This window comes from Ammospiza nelsoni, chromosome Z (genome assembly GCF_027579445.1).
Source record: "Ammospiza nelsoni isolate bAmmNel1 chromosome Z, bAmmNel1.pri, whole genome shotgun sequence".
NCBI classification, from domain to species: Eukaryota; Metazoa; Chordata; class Aves; order Passeriformes; family Passerellidae; genus Ammospiza; species Ammospiza nelsoni.
In genome coordinates this window covers 73,022,891-73,043,132 of record NC_080669.1, presented here as the reverse complement: position 1 = coordinate 73,043,132, position 20,242 = coordinate 73,022,891, and the positions used below count along the sequence as shown (strand labels likewise).

The window sequence follows — 20,242 nt, the reverse complement described above, 5'->3', positions numbered from 1 at the left end:
TGATGTAGTTAGTGACTTGAGATCACGCTTTGTTAAGAGTGTATAAGCTGGAGAACATGCAGAATAAAACAAACAAACCTTTTTCTTCTTGGACCCTTGATCACGTGTGTATGCCACGTCCGGCCTAACGGTGACGCTTGCCCCATCTCTGGGTCAAGAAACAAGTCTTGTCTGACTGGTAACTTTTCAACAAGCTGAGAAAGAAATTAGTAGCTGGACATGCAGATTTCTGAAGAGAGGAAAGAAAAGTGTTGACAAGAATAAACCTAAGTTTTAAATGCCTGAAGCACTCAAAAATAACATGTTTTGGGATAGTGTACCATATGTTAGACAGAGTTAAAACAAACCACAACTCATTAGTATCTGGACTTCATTGCCCACTCTGCTTAGAGATGTTGCTTGAAGGCACTTGGTGTCAAGGATCCAGTTCCTGTAGATCACTGTCGACGTAGATCAAAATCCTCCCAACAAATCAGTGTCAAAACCAGCAAGAGTGAGACTTTTGTCCTTGGCAGTAGCTTCCAGGTGCTCCTGGAAGTCACCAGGCCTTGACACAAAGATGTGTATTCAACGGAGGGAGAGAAGCATCATGCTTAGCTCTAAATGTGACCTTTGCTAGCAGATCCTACTAGCAGGCAATAAATTACATTTGTTCTGCACTTAGCCAGAGCCAAGATTGGAATCAAAGTCTAGATCACAGGAGAAGATCACACGAGCCTCAGCTTTTCCAGAAGAGGAAAAATACAAAGGATAGTAAATTTGCGTTGGGTTTACAGGCTATTTTTGCAGATCGATAGACAAGGGATGAAGCTTAAAAGATGAGAGCAAAGGAAAATCAACAGATATGCTGAAAGTGAGTGAAGAGTAAGGGGACCTCAAATTAACTGAAAAGCTGCACAGAAAGCTTCTCTACTTTGTGCACTTGCCTCAAGTTTTCAATGGCAAAATCTAGGAGTACTTCAAACTTATTTTTATTAATTCTAGAAGAAAGACAATCAAAACGGTGTACTTCTGCTTACAGTATCAAGTAAAGCACAGGAAGCCATTAGAGTAAGAAAAATTGTGTTCAGACGGCTGAGGCAGCCTTAGGGGTAGGAGGAATGGGGAGGCGTGGAAATCAGGCCTGTGGGCAACATTCAAGGAGCCTCCAGTCCCTGAGCAGTCCTTCACAGTGGGTATGCCAGCAGATGGAGGCGAAATGGAGCCACAGCTGGGTGGGAAAAGGGCCGGGGTGGGGAGCCGTGCTCAGCAGGGGCTCCTGCATCAAATTGCTCAATGACAGGTGTGCTATGCTGTGTGCATGTTTCCAACACCTGGCAACAGCAGGCTGGCCCAGAGGTGGGAAAAGGCCAAGGAGGCAGCAGAGTGGGAATGGGGCTCTGCAGGAGGCCCTGGTGGTTGCACACCCCTGTAGGGGATGAGGCTGGCCCAGAGGGTCCCTGGGGGTCTGGGGTGAAAAGCGGGGAAAAGAGAAGCAGGGAGGAAATGCCAGATGCTGCCGCTGTGAGAATGCCATTCCATCCCACAGGTGACATAGTGAGAGGAGGGTGGCAACAAAATGGTGATTGCTGCTGATCAGCCTGACATCTGCTCAAGACAAGAGGCCCAGAAAGGACTGCACATCTGCCTCCTAGTGCTGTCCTGAATGGCAGCTCATTACCTGGTGTTCATTACCTGTAGGTCTCTCAGCTTCCCACAGGCATGCCACACTTCAGGTAAGCAAAGCTGCTTACCTCACTATGTTCTTTGGGCCTCTGAAAGGGACTGTCCACTTAGCTACAGCCTGGCAAGGAAGGGAGTCTTACAACACTCTGGATATTTTCGACTTTTATTGACACTCGGGCTGAAACAAAGTATCCCCTCGCTGCTTCTTCATCTTCATCATTCTGTCCTGCAGGTGGCCTGCTCAGGCTGACAGCTTGGAGCGCCTGCAGGCTCCAGTTCTGCTGCAGCCCAGCTTTTCCTCTCACTGCTTAATTCTTATTATGACAATTCTTTCATTTCTACTTCAAAGCTTCCCTAAATTAACAACACTCTATCCTAAGCTAAACAATCCTCTACTATCCAAGCTGTCTACGTTCTATAGTTCTTAAAAGTTGATCCCTATAGTTCCTAATTTTTTTCAATTTTCATCTTTTGCAGAAAGAAAAACAACAGAGCTTTAAATTGAACCTAACAACATATCTAACCTAACCTAACCTAACCTCATCTAATCCAACCTAATGCTAACCTAACCCAACCTAACCTAACAGCTAACCTAACAGCTAACCTAACAGCTAAACTGAGCAAATATCTACACTATCATGTTTCCTAGCTACGGCACAGCTCCTCTTCAACCTCGGGGGATGGCTGAAGCTCTGCCTAAAGATGACACATCCCCTTTTCCCTCCTCTTGGCTGGCGGGGCATCAGGGCCTCCTCAGGCGCAGGTGTCTCCTCTCCAGTCTTCCTGCACTTGCTTGGCTGAGATGATCAGAGCAGCCAGGCTGGAGGCAGGATCGCCTGAGGTCACGAAGGGATGCTGCCCAGAGGAAAAAGAACAAAGAAAGGAACTCTTACTTTCCAGGATCACTTGAGCCTGCGGGCTCAAGCAGGATTCCCTGGCTACCAGCAAGACACACAAAGAGCACTGAGGGCAGCATGTCCCCCTGCGCCTTCCTGTCCTGGCAGCTTTCTGTGCCACGTGGCCCACACTCCTCCTCCTCCTCATCCCTTCATGCAGGTGTCCTCAGCTGCCAGGGCTTTTTGCCCCTTTGCTTTTTCTTACCTGTAGGAGCTCCTGGGCAGACCAGCGCCTGTCCTCATCTGCCTGCAGGCAGCAGCGGAGGAAGTCGCGCAGGAGAGCCGAGTGGTGCCTGGGGTTCTGCAGTTTTGGGGGCCCGTTCCTTTCTAGCAGTTCAAAAACCTACAGCACATGGATGCAAGAGGACACTCCACCTGCTCCTTTGCTAGCCACACACAGCTCTCTCCACACAGAGCCCTCTTGCTAAGCTGCACCTTACCCGGAGACGGGCTTCCCGCTGGTAAGGAGCTTCCCCTTCCACCATTTCCAGCCCCATGATCCCCAGGGACCAGATGTCCACTTTGGGGCCGTAGGCTTCTCCTCTCACCACCTCCGGTGCCATCCAGCTGGGAGTGCCGACGCTGGAGCTGCGCTTGCTGTGCTCAGGGCTGAGCTGAGCACAGAGGCCAAAGTCACCTGAGGACAAAAACAAAGCCTGTCAAAGCCAGCTACCACTGGCAAAGCAGCCAAAACCATTGCCCTGACCAGGCCATGCTGAATCTAACTGAAAAAGCAGCTGAGCTCTCCTTCCACGTGCCTGGAGCCAGGCAAATAAGGCATCGGCCGCTTCAAAAACACCCTGACGATTCACGCACTGGCCAAGCCGCGCTTCTGCCCCACTGGCCGTCACCAAAATGCAAGCACACGGCATATGCTGGACATGCTGCAGCCCAGCAGGGATACCCACCCAACTTGACGGATCCGTCCGTGCCCACCAGGACGTTGCAACTTTTGATGTCTCTGTGGATGACTTGGCGGGAATGAAGGAAATGCAGTCCTTGCAGGCACTGAGAGAGAAAAAGGAGGGAGGGAAAGTTAACCTGCAGGATCTGATTTCATCCCACCCGCAAGGAAAGAGCTCAAGGGGATTGGCGGCTTTCGCAGGGAATTGTGAGCGAGGGCAAAACATCACGCTGCTGTCACCATGAAGAGCTTGCTGCTTCAACACTCTTGGAAGTTTTTTCTAGATTTCCAAGCAAAGGCATCTGGGCTCCCAAAACTTCCACCGGCCTTGGGTAGGAAGCGCGCCACCTTTGGCTGGGAGGCGGCACGGCAAAGAATTTTGGGGAAGCCTAGTGGCAGCAGAAGAGGAAGCTGCTGGTGACAGCAGCACCTTCGAGCTGTTCCACAATGCATCGCCATGCAGGCTGCAATGGTAGCCTTTGAAGCTGAGGACAGCTCTTTGCCCTTAGCTTGAAATTCTGCCACCCGCATGCTGCCTTCCAGTGGCAAGCAATGTAGGACAGACAGACAGGCTCCAGGCAAACATTCCCAGGCAAAGCTGAGAAGAGGAAGAAAGAGAAATTGAGCCAGTGAGCGAGCACCAAGGCCAGAGGACAGACAGGATGGAAGAGTGCAAGAACAGAGCCTGAGGAGTGCGAGGGCACCGGCAGGCAGTACACTTCCCATGCTCTTTCTTCTCCTGTGTGGCGTGACAGCAGCAGCAGCAGCAGCAGCAGCAAAAGAAAGGTGAGAGCAAGAAATCTCGGCTCTCCTTAAGCTCCAGCTGACAAGCAGCATCCGGGCAGTCTTGGGCAAGCACAAGCGGGATCCCTCACCTCCCGACAGACAGCGCCTATCTGTCCTTCCTCCAGGTACACTGCCCTCAGCACATCAAACAAGGTGCCGCCGTCCATGAACTCCATGGCCAGCCAGAGCTCCGCATCCACCAGGTAGCTGAAAGAAGAAAACCACGGCATGGAGCAACAGAATGGGCATAGCCTCAGTCACCCCAGGGCCTGAGACAGGTTTTTGCAGCTGCTCTCCAAGCTACGGGTGCCACAAGAGACTGTTGAACACCAGCTCCACCTCCTCCCACGCTCTGGAGACATGCAGAGAAATCATCCCCAGCTCTGTTCTCTGCCAGCGACCAAAGGGCATCGTCTCTTTGCGCTTGCACCAGCTAAAGCTACATTGACACCAGAATATGCCAACCTGTCTAAGTAGGTAACGATATTGGGACTCCTGTTGTCCCTCATGGCCAGGATTTCATTGGCAGCCAGCTCCTCGGACATCTCCTCCTCGAGTGACATGATCTTGATTGCCACCTGCAATGACATTGGCCACCGGTACCTTGAGAAGACGCACCCCGCTCGAGATCACAAGGAGCACGGAGCGAGTGCTGGTGCAGCACGCTGGGCCAAAGTGCCTTGTCACTAGACAGCAGAGCTTAGCAGAAGCACCAAAAGCCATCCCAAATGCATTCTGCCCCCTGAGCCTAGACTGTATTTCAGAGGAACAGCCCCTGCTGCAGACATGGAGCTGCCACCCAAACCTCCAAGCACAGCTCACAGCAGCGGGCAAAGCGCTCCAGAGCTGCAAAATGGCGTGGGGCTCTTGGCACTTTACCTGTTGTCCGCTGCTGGTGTCAAGGGCTTTATAAACAGCTCCAAACCCTCTAGAAAGACAAAAGCAGCAGAAAGAGACCTTTATCCCTCTGGCAGTGAAAGCAAGCCCAGGCAGCAGATCTCCCCAGGCTGCCTGGACGCCTTCCTTAGAAAAAATGCCTGGCTGCAGCATCTCTTCGGCCAACAGCATGTTAGCCCGTGAGCCCTCTGCCATGCGGGGCAGGCTGTCCAAGGGAACACTAAGGTGCAGCATGAAGACCAAGGGCCGCTGGAAATCTCCAAGGCGCACACCCTGCCAGGTCATTTCAGAACCTAAGGGGAACTCTCTCCTTGTGCGGGTGTGCATGCATGTGTGTGTCAAAAAAGGGAGAACAATTTGAGTCAGAAGACTGTCCTTGACAATCTGACCTTTCTTGGATGGCAAGGTGCTCTTTCAGGCCACAAAGCTGCAGGGCCAGGGCTTCTCCCAGCTCCTGCTCCTCACTGCTGCAAGCAAGACACTGCCAGCATCAACTTGTCTTTGATGAGGCCTTTGCATTGCTCTGACCGAGCAGTCCAGGCAGGCGACACGAGGTCAAGCCGGAGCCTGACCATGATTGGAGCTTGCCTGACTTCACGCTTGATATTGCACCAGCCAAAGACCTGGCCCACACTTTTGTAAAATGAGCTGACGTCACGCTTACCCTCGCCCGAGTTCCTCAAATGCCGTGTATTTGCCCGTTGGCCGGCCCGGACTCACGATGCTCCCTGAAAGACAAAAGCAGTGCAGGGCGCTCACTCGCACACAGAGACGCCGCTGCCCAGAGCGTCCCAAAGGCAGCCCCACTGCCCGCAGCTCTGGGCCCTTTGCGGTCCCGCGGCTTCCAGCTGCTGAGACCAGCAAGTGGGAGGGCCATCTTCTCCACCTTTCATCAGGTGGCCTTTCCAAGAAGGCCTTGATTTCTTTCAAGAGCAGCATCTCACGCGATAAGCCAAAATGATGAGCCCTTAAGAAGGGGGCCCTAAGAGGTAAGCAAGGGCCTTTGCTGCCTCCGCAGTCACACCCACCATCACTGGCAGGTCCACTGCCAGGGGCACAAAGTGTCTGCGCCGGAGGAGGAGTAAGAACCAGAGCCAGAAAACACCTGGGGCCAGACAGCTCCCTGGGCAATAGTCACTTGCTACGTGCCAGCCTTCTGCTCAAGCAGAAACAATCTCTGCTTTTGTCTTTGGCCCAGAAGGCAGCCCAGGCAGGGCCAAGCCAGGCCCAGCCGCCCTCACAGGCAGCAGGGACTCCCTGAGCGCTGCCGCGCTTCCTCAGAGCAGTACAACACCTTCTGCAGAGAGGCCTAAGTGCCTCTGAGACTGAGGGCCAGCATCTGGCGCAGCCTACACCCAGACACTCGCACAAGACCCTGCTCTGGCAGACAAGAAATGCACCAGACGGACGTACTCAGTGTCTTCAGGCCCTGCTCCTCCCTCATCTCGGGCTGCTGGGCTGCGCTGCTGCAGGAAGTGCCGGCAGCGGGGCTTGAGCTGGCTGCTGCAGGCCATGCTGGTCCGGCGGCACCAGGTTGAATGGCAGAGCCTGTCTTGCGCTGGGACAAGAAAGGATTGCCCGTCAGAAGGGTGGCTGGCACTCATGCCCCCCCCTAAGCGCACAGCAAAAGCAAGGCCTTGGGAAGGTGCTGCCAGCCACGGCCAGGCCTCTCCAGCTGGAGCAGTTCCCATGTCCCCTTCTCAAAGGCACCTTCGGGAGAAGCCCAAAGGCTACTTGGATCCAGCCCCTCCCGACCACCTCCACGCTCCACGTGTTCAGCTTTTCTGCAAGACACTGGCAACAAGGTATCGATGGGGCTGCCAAATCCACAAAGAGATCAGAGCAGGGCCCCAGAGCCTCGCTGCTTTCCTCCTCCTGTCTTTTCCTGGGCCGGAATGAAATCAGCCCGGAGTTGGCAGGCAACAGTCTGCTCAGAAGCCCGCAGCGTGTCCCTTCTCTGATCTGTTTCACGGATTTCCCTTCTCTATGGCAGCCTTTAGAGAGCGGCCCTTGGGAGCCGCCTTCCAGCCCTGCCCAGACCCACCCGCCCTTTTACAATGCAGGGCTGCCGAGGATTCTCCTCTCCAAACTCTGCTCTGACCGGCTGGAAGTGAAGCACAGCCTGAAGCTAATTAGTCCACGGAGACAGCAGGTCCCTTCCAGGGGCCAGTGTCTGCCAGGTACCCTGCAAGGCTGTCAACTGCGTATTTGGGCCGCGCTGTCCGCTGACCACAGGCAGCCTGCACTGACAACGGGCACAAGGGGCTGACTCCTGCACTGAGAGTCACTCAATGCTGCCTCCTGTCTGATCCCAAGAGACACTCTGGCGCCCTCTCAGCATCCCAGCTTCAATGTCAAACTTCAGAACCCATTGGCCAGGGCTCCCCAGCTTGCCTGAAGCCGCACTACGTCACAGCAGGCACACAGCTGCCAGCATCTTCAGCCACGAGCAACAAGGGCTGCTCCAAAACGGGTAGCCTGGCCGTGCGCCAAAGGCAGTGCCAAGCTCAGCTGTCACTTACTGGCTCTGCAAGTTCAGGCTGTGAAGGGACAGCGGCTGAAGGCTTCATCTTCCTTTGCTCCTCTTCATCCTCTTCCTCAATGACAGAGGCAGCCAGAGGAGCTGCTGACCCTGCTGTTGTGCCCTGCAGGCAGACAGAAGTGAGAGAGATGGGCAAAAGCCAGTGCCTTAGGAGCTGCTTTCTATTGAGCTGGGAAAGCACCCAGAAGAAGGGCAAATCATAGACTTTGATACAAGTGGGCCTCTGAGTCACGCAAAGCCGAGGAAGCTGGCTGAACGAGCTGCTACTCCATCTTGCTGTGCATTTGAGCTTCCCTGCTGCCTAGAAGCAGCAAGATGCCTTGGAGCTGTCCCTTTTGCCTTTCATCTCTTGAAAGGCTTTTCACTGGAAAATCAGCAAACAGCCAGTGCTCCCTTTGCTACTGCTGATGCCACCGGGCAGCTGGCCTTTCCTTCAGCCTCCCACGCCGGCACTCCACACTCGGCTGCAACAGGCCAAGCTGGCAGAATTGCTGCACAATTCTCACACGCCAGCAACGTCTCAGCTTCCTTTGCCACTCACCAAAGGACAGGCTTGTCTCCATCCGCGTGTCAGGTGACCTGCAGCCAGCAAGGCAAAAGGAAGCAGAGGCCCTTAGAAAAGTGCCTGTGCTGGCCACTCCCACAGCACAAGGCAGTCCCAACACAGAGCATTTCCCTTTCCCAACATGCCTCCAGGAGCAACAGCTCTTTCCCACAGCAAGCAAGAGAACAAGAAGGACGCTAGAGGAGCCTCTGGCTACATTTGGGCCTCTTTTGCCAAGAGAGAAATAGGAAGACGGTGCTGGAAATGCCCGCTGCTCTTCAAAACTTTGAGCTTCTCTTGTGCCTAACAGCTCAAGCTACATTTCCCGCTTCCCTTTCCTGCATTTTCCATATACATTCTTTTAAATTGCACGCCCTAATTCCCATCCCTTGGCTGAAGATGATAGCCCAGCAAAGCTTCCACAAAGGGTCCCTTCCCTGTGGCAGCTCCCTGCTGAAGCAGCCCAGGAACAGCTGCTGGGCTCAGCAGCAAACCCTCCCTGCACTGGAGTTTGTGCTGCATGGCCAAGGCAATCGCAGTCTTGGCACAGCATCAAAGGCTCAAGTCATGCAGCCAAGGCCTCTAAGGGGTAGAATATGGAGCAAAAGGTGCTTTCCTTCACTCCTGGAGAGAACCACTGAGTTGGTAGAAATACTTCTGAGGATCTGCCCTCAGAGTCTGCAATTTGCAGCTTGTCTTGCTTGAAGCAGCAAGCTGAGGAAATGACAGACTCCGCTGCCGCGCACTCTCCCGGGGAGGGAAGGCAACCGCTGCAGGTTGCATGGCAAATAGTCTGCACGCGCTACCCAGTACAGATGCCCCCTTTGTAGCTGATGCTGCTGGCAGGACATTGACCAAAGCGGTGGCACCTTCACGGCCATTCTGTTCCCAAAGAAACTGGGCCACTGCTGCGGCATAAAGAGCAGAGCCAAGCAAAAGTCGGGCAATGCCAGCCCCAGGAGAAACCTTTACTTACGAGTCAGCTGGGTCAGGTAGTAGCCAGAATAGACAACAGAAAAGATGGTGCAAACGGCGGCACAGACTTGCCCAATCATTTTGGCAGTGCTGTGCGCATTTGCACGCTGAGTGCCAGCCAAGGGAAAGCCAAGACTCCTCTCGGGGTGCAGGCCGTCTGCTGAGAGCTCCTTGAGCACAAGGATCCTCCTGCAGGGAGCCAGCGGAAGAGCTGCTCTGGACGACCAGGCCTGGCGCGCACCGGGACAACGCTGTGCTGACAGCACTGTGACGTGGCACCTCTGGCTTGACCTCACAATGGCAGCTGCTCTGTGGCTTTCTTGTGCCCAGCAAGACAACCTTGTGTACAGCTGATGCAAAAGAAAAGCCTGGGAAATTCTCCTCACTCACAAAGGCAGTGCTCAAGGCATGCCAGGGGAACTCAGAAAATGCACCAATCCAAGCGGCATCCAAGCAATGCAAGCAAACATGACTCTTGGTCCCAAAAGCTTTGACTGAAAGCAAGTCTGCTTCTTCTAGGTGGCATCCTAGCTGGTTTGGAAAAGCCTAACTTCTTCAGTGACATTTAGATGGCAAACGAAGCAAAGATAATAAATTTCCAGGACTATTGTAGGCTGCAGTTGCTCCTTGAGCACGCGGGTGCATGCTGACCTATGGAGGGGCTTGACAGCTGGCCTGCAAGCAAAGCCGAGTTCATGGAAGAAATAGCAGTTGATGGTTTTTGAGTGTATCCATAGCAAGGAAGAAGACAAGGCCGTCAGCATGGAAACCCATTAGAAGAGATTCAGGAAAAGTTGCGTATGCTAGACTAGGTGCTGAAGTAGATGTGCATACGTGCCTTATAAATTTCTGTAAAACTTTTGCCAGTTGTATTGACGTTAATTGCTTTGCACCAATGGATAGAAGAAGTTATTGTGATGTAGTTAGTGACTTGAGATCACGCTTTGTTAAGAGTGTATAAGCTGGAGAACATGCAGAATAAAACAAACAAACCTTTTTCTTCTTGGACCCTTGATCACGTGTGTATGCCACGTCCGGCCTAACGGTGACGCTTGCCCCATCTCTGGGTCAAGAAACAAGTCTTGTCTGACTGGTAACTTTTCAACAAGCTGAGAAAGAAATTAGTAGCTGGACATGCAGATTTCTGAAGAGAGGAAAGAAAAGTGTTGACAAGAATAAACCTAAGTTTTAAATGCCTGAAGCACTCAAAAATAACATGTTTTGGGATAGTGTACCATATGTTAGACAGAGTTAAAACAAACCACAACTCATTAGTATCTGGACTTCATTGCCCACTCTGCTTAGAGATGTTGCTTGAAGGCACTTGGTGTCAAGGATCCAGTTCCTGTAGATCACTGTCGACGTAGATCAAAATCCTCCCAACAAATCAGTGTCAAAACCAGCAAGAGTGAGACTTTTGTCCTTGGCAGTAGCTTCCAGGTGCTCCTGGAAGTCACCAGGCCTTGACACAAAGATGTGTATTCAACGGAGGGAGAGAAGCATCATGCTTAGCTCTAAATGTGACCTTTGCTAGCAGATCCTACTAGCAGGCAATAAATTACATTTGTTCTGCACTTAGCCAGAGCCAAGATTGGAATCAAAGTCTAGATCACAGGAGAAGATCACACGAGCCTCAGCTTTTCCAGAAGAGGAAAAATACAAAGGATAGTAAATTTGCGTTGGGTTTACAGGCTATTTTTGCAGATCGATAGACAAGGGATGAAGCTTAAAAGATGAGAGCAAAGGAAAATCAACAGATATGCTGAAAGTGAGTGAAGAGTAAGGGGACCTCAAATTAACTGAAAAGCTGCACAGAAAGCTTCTCTACTTTGTGCACTTGCCTCAAGTTTTCAATGGCAAAATCTAGGAGTACTTCAAACTTATTTTTATTAATTCTAGAAGAAAGACAATCAAAACGGTGTACTTCTGCTTACAGTATCAAGTAAAGCACAGGAAGCCATTAGAGTAAGAAAAATTGTGTTCAGACGGCTGAGGCAGCCTTAGGGGTAGGAGGAATGGGGAGGCGTGGAAATCAGGCCTGTGGGCAACATTCAAGGAGCCTCCAGTCCCTGAGCAGTCCTTCACAGTGGGTATGCCAGCAGATGGAGGCGAAATGGAGCCACAGCTGGGTGGGAAAAGGGCCGGGGTGGGGAGCCGTGCTCAGCAGGGGCTCCTGCATCAAATTGCTCAATGACAGGTGTGCTATGCTGTGTGCATGTTTCCAACACCTGGCAACAGCAGGCTGGCCCAGAGGTGGGAAAAGGCCAAGGAGGCAGCAGAGTGGGAATGGGGCTCTGCAGGAGGCCCTGGTGGTTGCACACCCCTGTAGGGGATGAGGCTGGCCCAGAGGGTCCCTGGGGGTCTGGGGTGAAAAGCGGGGAAAAGAGAAGCAGGGAGGAAATGCCAGATGCTGCCGCTGTGAGAATGCCATTCCATCCCACAGGTGACATAGTGAGAGGAGGGTGGCAACAAAATGGTGATTGCTGCTGATCAGCCTGACATCTGCTCAAGACAAGAGGCCCAGAAAGGACTGCACATCTGCCTCCTAGTGCTGTCCTGAATGGCAGCTCATTACCTGGTGTTCATTACCTGTAGGTCTCTCAGCTTCCCACAGGCATGCCACACTTCAGGTAAGCAAAGCTGCTTACCTCACTATGTTCTTTGGGCCTCTGAAAGGGACTGTCCACTTAGCTACAGCCTGGCAAGGAAGGGAGTCTTACAACACTCTGGATATTTTCGACTTTTATTGACACTCGGGCTGAAACAAAGTATCCCCTCGCTGCTTCTTCATCTTCATCATTCTGTCCTGCAGGTGGCCTGCTCAGGCTGACAGCTTGGAGCGCCTGCAGGCTCCAGTTCTGCTGCAGCCCAGCTTTTCCTCTCACTGCTTAATTCTTATTATGACAATTCTTTCATTTCTACTTCAAAGCTTCCCTAAATTAACAACACTCTATCCTAAGCTAAACAATCCTCTACTATCCAAGCTGTCTACGTTCTATAGTTCTTAAAAGTTGATCCCTATAGTTCCTAATTTTTTTCAATTTTCATCTTTTGCAGAAAGAAAAACAACAGAGCTTTAAATTGAACCTAACAACATATCTAACCTAACCTAACCTAACCTCATCTAATCCAACCTAATGCTAACCTAACCCAACCTAACCTAACAGCTAACCTAACAGCTAACCTAACAGCTAAACTGAGCAAATATCTACACTATCATGTTTCCTAGCTACGGCACAGCTCCTCTTCAACCTCGGGGGATGGCTGAAGCTCTGCCTAAAGATGACACATCCCCTTTTCCCTCCTCTTGGCTGGCGGGGCATCAGGGCCTCCTCAGGCGCAGGTGTCTCCTCTCCAGTCTTCCTGCACTTGCTTGGCTGAGATGATCAGAGCAGCCAGGCTGGAGGCAGGATCGCCTGAGGTCACGAAGGGATGCTGCCCAGAGGAAAAAGAACAAAGAAAGGAACTCTTACTTTCCAGGATCACTTGAGCCTGCGGGCTCAAGCAGGATTCCCTGGCTACCAGCAAGACACACAAAGAGCACTGAGGGCAGCATGTCCCCCTGCGCCTTCCTGTCCTGGCAGCTTTCTGTGCCACGTGGCCCACACTCCTCCTCCTCCTCATCCCTTCATGCAGGTGTCCTCAGCTGCCAGGGCTTTTTGCCCCTTTGCTTTTTCTTACCTGTAGGAGCTCCTGGGCAGACCAGCGCCTGTCCTCATCTGCCTGCAGGCAGCAGCGGAGGAAGTCGCGCAGGAGAGCCGAGTGGTGCCTGGGGTTCTGCAGTTTTGGGGGCCCGTTCCTTTCTAGCAGTTCAAAAACCTACAGCACATGGATGCAAGAGGACACTCCACCTGCTCCTTTGCTAGCCACACACAGCTCTCTCCACACAGAGCCCTCTTGCTAAGCTGCACCTTACCCGGAGACGGGCTTCCCGCTGGTAAGGAGCTTCCCCTTCCACCATTTCCAGCCCCATGATCCCCAGGGACCAGATGTCCACTTTGGGGCCGTAGGCTTCTCCTCTCACCACCTCCGGTGCCATCCAGCTGGGAGTGCCGACGCTGGAGCTGCGCTTGCTGTGCTCAGGGCTGAGCTGAGCACAGAGGCCAAAGTCACCTGAGGACAAAAACAAAGCCTGTCAAAGCCAGCTACCACTGGCAAAGCAGCCAAAACCATTGCCCTGACCAGGCCATGCTGAATCTAACTGAAAAAGCAGCTGAGCTCTCCTTCCACGTGCCTGGAGCCAGGCAAATAAGGCATCGGCCGCTTCAAAAACACCCTGACGATTCACGCACTGGCCAAGCCGCGCTTCTGCCCCACTGGCCGTCACCAAAATGCAAGCACACGGCATATGCTGGACATGCTGCAGCCCAGCAGGGATACCCACCCAACTTGACGGATCCGTCCGTGCCCACCAGGACGTTGCAACTTTTGATGTCTCTGTGGATGACTTGGCGGGAATGAAGGAAATGCAGTCCTTGCAGGCACTGAGAGAGAAAAAGGAGGGAGGGAAAGTTAACCTGCAGGATCTGATTTCATCCCACCCGCAAGGAAAGAGCTCAAGGGGATTGGCGGCTTTCGCAGGGAATTGTGAGCGAGGGCAAAACATCACGCTGCTGTCACCATGAAGAGCTTGCTGCTTCAACACTCTTGGAAGTTTTTTCTAGATTTCCAAGCAAAGGCATCTGGGCTCCCAAAACTTCCACCGGCCTTGGGTAGGAAGCGCGCCACCTTTGGCTGGGAGGCGGCACGGCAAAGAATTTTGGGGAAGCCTAGTGGCAGCAGAAGAGGAAGCTGCTGGTGACAGCAGCACCTTCGAGCTGTTCCACAATGCATCGCCATGCAGGCTGCAATGGTAGCCTTTGAAGCTGAGGACAGCTCTTTGCCCTTAGCTTGAAATTCTGCCACCCGCATGCTGCCTTCCAGTGGCAAGCAATGTAGGACAGACAGACAGGCTCCAGGCAAACATTCCCAGGCAAAGCTGAGAAGAGGAAGAAAGAGAAATTGAGCCAGTGAGCGAGCACCAAGGCCAGAGGACAGACAGGATGGAAGAGTGCAAGAACAGAGCCTGAGGAGTGCGAGGGCACCGGCAGGCAGTACATTTCCCATGCTCTTTCTTCTCCTGTGTGGCGTGACAGCAGCAGCAGCAGCAGCAGCAGCAGCAGCAGCAGCAGCAGCAGCAGCAGCAGCAGCAAAAGAAAGGTGAGAGCAAGAAATCTCGGCTCTCCTTAAGCTCCAGCTGACAAGCAGCATCCGGGCAGTCTTGGGCAAGCACAAGCGGGATCCCTCACCTCCCGACAGACAGCGCCTATCTGTCCTTCCTCCAGGTACACTGCCCTCAGCACATCAAACAAGGTGCCGCCGTCCATGAACTCCATGGCCAGCCAGAGCTCCGCATCCACCAGGTAGCTGAAAGAAGAAAACCACGGCATGGAGCAACAGAATGGGCATAGCCTCAGTCACCCCAGGGCCTGAGACAGGTTTTTGCAGCTGCTCTCCAAGCTACGGGTGCCACAAGAGACTGTTGAACACCAGCTCCACCTCCTCCCACGCTCTGGAGACACGCAGAGAAATCATCCCCAGCTCTGTTCTCTGCCAGCGACCAAAGGGCATCGTCTCTTTGCGCTTGCACCAGCTAAAGCTACATTGACACCAGAATATGCCAACCTGTCTAAGTAGGTAACGATATTGGGACTCCTGTTGTCCCTCATGGCCAGGATTTCATTGGCAGCCAGCTCCTCGGACATCTCCTCCTCGAGTGACATGATCTTGATTGCCACCTGCAATGACATTGGCCACCGGTACCTTGAGAAGACGCACCCCGCTCGAGATCACAAGGAGCACGGAGCGAGTGCTGGTGCAATGAGGCAGCACGCTGGGCCAAAGTGCCTTGTCACTAGACAGCAGAGCTTAGCAGAAGCACCAAAAGCCATCCCAAATGCATTCTGCCCCCTGAGCCTAGACTGTATTTCAGAGGAACAGCCCCTGCTGCAGACATGGAGCTGCCACCCAAACCTCCAAGCACAGCTCACAGCAGCGGGCAAAGCGCTCCAGAGCTGCAAAATGGCGTGGGGCTCTTGGCACTTTACCTGTTGTCCGCTGCTGGTGTCAAGGGCTTTATAAACAGCTCCAAACCCTCTAGAAAGACAAAAGCAGCAGAAAGAGACCTTTATCCCTCTGGCAGTGAAAGCAAGCCCAGGCAGCAGATCTCCCCAGGCTGCCTGGACGCCTTCCTTAGAAAAAATGCCTGGCTGCAGCATCTCTTCGGCCAACAGCATGTTAGCCCGTGAGCCCTCTGCCATGCGGGGCAGGCTGTCCAAGGGAACACTAAGGTGCAGCATGAAGACCAAGGGCCGCTGGAAATCTCCAAGGCGCACACCCTGCCAGGTCATTTCAGAACCTAAGGGGAACTCTCTCCTTGTGCGGGTGTGCATGCATGTGTGTGTCAAAAAAGGGAGAACAATTTGAGTCAGAAGACTGTCCTTGACAATCTGACCTTTCTTGGATGGCAAGGTGCTCTTTCAGGCCACAAAGCTGCAGGGCCAGGGCTTCTCCCAGCTCCTGCTCCTCACTGCTGCAAGCAAGACACTGCCAGCATCAACTTGTCTTTGATGAGGCCTTTGCATTGCTCTGACCGAGCAGTCCAGGCAGGCGACACGAGGTCAAGCCGGAGCCTGACCATGATTGGAGCTTGCCTGACTTCACGCTTGATATTGCACCAGCCAAAGACCTGGCCCACACTTTTGTAAAATGAGCTGACGTCACGCTTACCCTCGCCCGAGTTCCTCAAATGCCGTGTATTTGCCCGTTGGCCGGCCCGGACTCACGATGCTCCCTGAAAGACAAAAGCAGTGCAGGGCGCTCACTCGCACACAGAGACGCCGCTGCCCAGAGCGTCCCAAAGGCAGCCCCACTGCCCGCAGCTCTGGGCCCTTTGCGGTCCCGCGGCTTCCAGCTGCTGAGACCAGCAAGTGGGAGGGCCATCTTCTCCACCTTTCATCAGGTGGCCTTTCCAAGAAGGCCTTGATTTCTTTCAAGAGCAGCATCTCACGCGATAAGCCAAAATGATGAGCCCTTAAGAAGGGGGCCCTAAGAGGTAAGCAAGGACCTTTGCTGCCTCCGCAGTCACACCCACCATCACTGGCAGGTCCACTGCCAGGGGCACAAAGTGTCTGGGCCGGAGGAGGAGTAAGAACCAGAGCCAGAAAACACCTGGGGCCAGACAGCTCCCTGGGCAATAGTCACTTGCTACGTGCCAGCCTTCTGCTCAAGCAGAAACAATCTCTGCTTTTGTCTTTGGCCCAGAAGGCAGCCCAGGCAGGGCCAAGCCAGGCCCAGCCGCCCTCACAGGCAGCAGGGACTCCCTGAGCGCTGCCGCGCTTCCTCAGAGCAGTACAACACCTTCTGCAGAGAGGCCTAAGTGCCTCTGAGACTGAGGGCCAGCATCTGGCGCAGCCTACACCCAGACACTCGCACAAGACCCTGCTCTGGCAGACAAGAAATGCACCAGACGGACGTACTCAGTGTCTTCAGGCCCTGCTCCTCCCTCATCTCGGGCTGCTGGGCTGCGCTGCTGCAGGAAGTGCCGGCAGCGGGGCTTGAGCTGGCTGCTGCAGGCCATGCTGGTCCGGCGGCACCAGGTTGAATGGCAGAGCCTGTCTTGCGCTGGGACAAGAAAGGATTGCCCGTCAGAAGGGTGGCTGGCACTCATGCCCCCCCCTAAGCGCACAGCAAAAGCAAGGCCTTGGGAAGGTGCTGCCAGCCACGGCCAGGCCTCTCCAGCTGGAGCAGTTCCCATGTCCCCTTCTCAAAGGCACCTTCGGGAGAAGCCCAAAGGCTACTTGGATCCAGCCCCTCCCGACCACCTCCATGCTCCACGTGTTCAGCTTTTCTGCAAGACACTGGCAACAAGGTATCGATGGGGCTGCCAAATCCACAAAGAGATCAGAGCAGGGCCCCAGAGCCTCGCTGCTTTCCTCCTCCTGTCTTTTCCTGGGTCGGAATGAAATCAGCCCGGAGTTGGCAGGCAACAGTCTGCTCAGAAGCCCGCAGCGTGTCCCTTCTCTGATCTGTTTCACGGATTTCCCTTCTCTATGGCAGCCTTTAGAGAGCGGCCCTTGGGAGCCGCCTTCCAGCCCTGCCCAGACCCACCCGCCCTTTTACAATGCAGGGCTGCCGAGGATTCTCCTCTCCAAACTCTGCTCTGACCGGCTGGAAGTGAAGCACAGCCTGAAGCTAATTAGTCCACGGAGACAGCAGGTCCCTTCCAGGGGCCAGTGTCTGCCAGGTACCCTGCAAGGCTGTCAACTGCGTATTTGGGCCGCGCTGTCCGCTGACCACAGGCAGCCTGCACTGACAACGGGCACAAGGGGCTGACTCCTGCACTGAGAGTCACTCAATGCTGCCTCCTGTCTGATCCCAAGAGACACTCTGGCGCCCTCTCAGCATCCCAGCTTCAATGTCAAACTTCAGAACCCATTGGCCAGGGCTCCCCAGCTTGCCTGAAGCCGCACTACGTCACAGCAGGCACACGGCTGCCAGCATCTTCAGCCACGAGCAACAAGGGCTGCTCCAAAACGGGTAGCCTGGCCGTGCGCCAAAGGCAGTGCCAAGCTCAGCTGTCACTTACTGGCTCTGCAAGTTCAGGCTGTGAAGGGACAGCGGCTGAAGGCTTCATCTTCCTTTGCTCCTCTTCATCCTCTTCCTCAATGACAGAGGCAGCCAGAGGAGCTGCTGACCCTGCTGTTGTGCCCTGCAGGCAGACAGAAGTGAGAGAGATGGGCAAAAGCCAGTGCCTTAGGAGCTGCTTTCTATTGAGCTGGGAAAGCACCCAGAAGAAGGGCAAATCATAGACTTTGATACAAGTGGGCCTCTGAGTCACGCAAAGCCGAGGAAGCTGGCTGAACGAGCTGCTACTCCATCTTGCTGTGCATTTGAGCTTCCCTGCTGCCTAGAAGCAGCAAGATGCCTTGGAGCTGTCCCTTTTGCCTTTCATCTCTTGAAAGGCTTTTCACTGGAAAATCAGCAAACAGCCAGTGCTCCCTTTGCTACTGCTGATGCCACCGGGCAGCTGGCCTTTCCTTCAGCCTCCCACGCCGGCACTCCACACTCGGCTGCAACAGGCCAAGCTGGCAGAATTGCTGCACAATTCTCACACGCCAGCAACGTCTCAGCTTCCTTTGCCACTCACCAAAGGACAGGCTTGTCTCCATCCGCGTGTCAGGTGACCTGCAGCCAGCAAGGCAAAAGGAAGCAGAGGCCCTTAGAAAAGTGCCTGTGCTGGCCACTCCCACAGCACAAGGCAGTCCCAACACAGAGCATTTCCCTTTCCCAACATGCCTCCAGGAGCAACAGCTCTTTCCCACAGCAAGCAAGAGAACAAGAAGGACGCTAGAGGAGCCTCTGGCTACATTTGGGCCTCTTTTGCCAAGAGAGAAATAGGAAGACGGTGCTGGAAATGCCCGCTGCTCTTCAAAACTTTGAGCTTCTCTTGTGCCTAACAGCTCAAGCTACATTTCCCGCTTCCCTTTCCTGCATTTTCCATATACATTCTTTTAAATTGCACGCCCTAATTCCCATCCCTTGGCTGAAGATGATAGCCCAGCAAAGCTTCCACAAAGGGTCCCTTCCCTGTGGCAGCTCCCTGCTGAAGCAGCCCAGGAACAGCTGCTGGGCTCAGCAGCAAACCCTCCCTGCACTGGAGTTTGTGCTGCATGGCCAAGGCAATCGCAGTCTTGGCACAGCATCAAAGGCTCAAGTCATGCAGCCAAGGCCTCTAAGGGGTAGAATATGGAGCAAAAGGTGCTTTCCTTCACTCCTGGAGAGAACCACTGAGTTGGTAGAAATACTTCTGAGGATCTGCCCTCAGAGTCTGCAATTTGCAGCTTGTCTTGCTTGAAGCAGCAAGCTGAGGAAATGACAGACTCCGCTGCCGCGCACTCTCCCGGGGAGGGAAGGCAACCGCTGCAGGTTGCATGGCAAATAGTCTGCACGCGCTACCCAGTACAGATGCCCCCTTTGTAGCTGATGCTGCTGGCAGGACATTGACCAAAGCGGTGGCACCTTCACGGCCATTCTGTTCCCAAAGAAACTGGGCCACTGCTGCGGCATAAAGAGCAGAGCCAAGCAAAAGTCGGGCAATGCCAGCCCCAGGAGAAACCTTTACTTACGAGTCAGCTGGGTCAGGTAGTAGCCAGAATAGACAACAGAAAAGATGGTGCAAACGGCGGCACAGACTTGCCCAATCATTTTGGCAGTGCTGTGCGCGTTTGCACGCTGAGTGCCAGCCAAGGGAAAGCCAAGACTCCTCTCGGGGTGCAGGCCGTCTGCTGAGAGCTCCTTGAGCACAAGGATCCTCCTGCAGGGAGCCAGCGGAAGAGCTGCTCTGGACGACCAGGCCTGGCGCGCACCGGGACAACGCTGTGCTGACAGCACTGTGACGTGGCACCTCTGGCTTGACCTCACAATGGCAGCTGCTCTGTGGCTTTCTTGTGCCCAGCAAGACAACCTTGTGTACAGCTGATGCAAAAGAAAAGCCTGGGAAATTCTCCTCACTCACAAAGGCAGTGCTCAAGGCATGCCAGGGGAACTCAGAAAATGCACCAATCCAAGCGGCATCCAAGCAATGCAAGCAAACATGACTCTTGGTCCCAAAAGCTTTGACTGAAAGCAAGTCTGCTTCTTCTAGGTGGCATCCTAGCTGGTTTGGAAAAGCCTAACTTCTTCAGTGACATTTAGATGGCAAACGAAGCAAAGATAATAAATTTCCAGGACTATTGTAGGCTGCAGTTGCTCCTTGAGCACGCGGGTGCATGCTGACCTATGGAGGGGCTTGACAGCTGGCCTGCAAGCAAAGCCGAGTTCATGGAAGAAATAGCAGTTGATGGTTTTTGAGTGTATCCATAGCAAGGAAGAAGACAAGGCCGTCAGCATGGAAACCCATTAGAAGAGATTCAGGAAAAGTTGCGTATGCTAGACTAGGTGCTGAAGTAGATGTGCATACGTGCCTTATAAATTTCTGTAAAACTTTTGCCAGT

The 20,242-nt window shown here is 53.6% G+C and overlaps 2 protein-coding genes across 2 annotated transcripts; both read right to left on the bottom strand.

Moving 5' to 3' along the window:
• Positions 1-2,418: 2,418 nt before the first annotated feature.
• On the bottom strand, positions 2,419-9,289 carry LOC132086718 (serine/threonine-protein kinase PAK 3-like). Its single transcript, XM_059492587.1, has 13 exons — positions 9,211-9,289; positions 8,232-8,269; positions 7,667-7,793; positions 7,596-7,607; positions 6,562-6,696; positions 5,813-5,876; positions 5,131-5,179; positions 4,717-4,829; positions 4,341-4,458; positions 3,470-3,569; positions 3,002-3,198; positions 2,767-2,904; positions 2,419-2,520 (listed from the first exon to the last, which is right to left on the bottom strand). The coding sequence occupies exons 1-13, from the start codon at positions 9,287-9,289 to the stop codon at positions 2,419-2,421; spliced, it is 1,272 nt and encodes a 423-aa protein (XP_059348570.1).
• A 3,253-nt stretch (positions 9,290-12,542) lies between these two features.
• LOC132086721 (serine/threonine-protein kinase PAK 3-like) lies at positions 12,543-19,454 on the bottom strand. The gene is made up of 13 exons (XM_059492589.1): positions 19,376-19,454; positions 18,397-18,434; positions 17,832-17,958; positions 17,761-17,772; positions 16,727-16,861; positions 15,978-16,041; positions 15,296-15,344; positions 14,874-14,986; positions 14,498-14,615; positions 13,594-13,693; positions 13,126-13,322; positions 12,891-13,028; positions 12,543-12,644 (listed from the first exon to the last, which is right to left on the bottom strand). Exons 1-13 carry the CDS (start codon positions 19,452-19,454, stop codon positions 12,543-12,545), a joined length of 1,272 nt encoding a protein of 423 aa, XP_059348572.1.
• Positions 19,455-20,242: the final 788 nt, after the last annotated feature.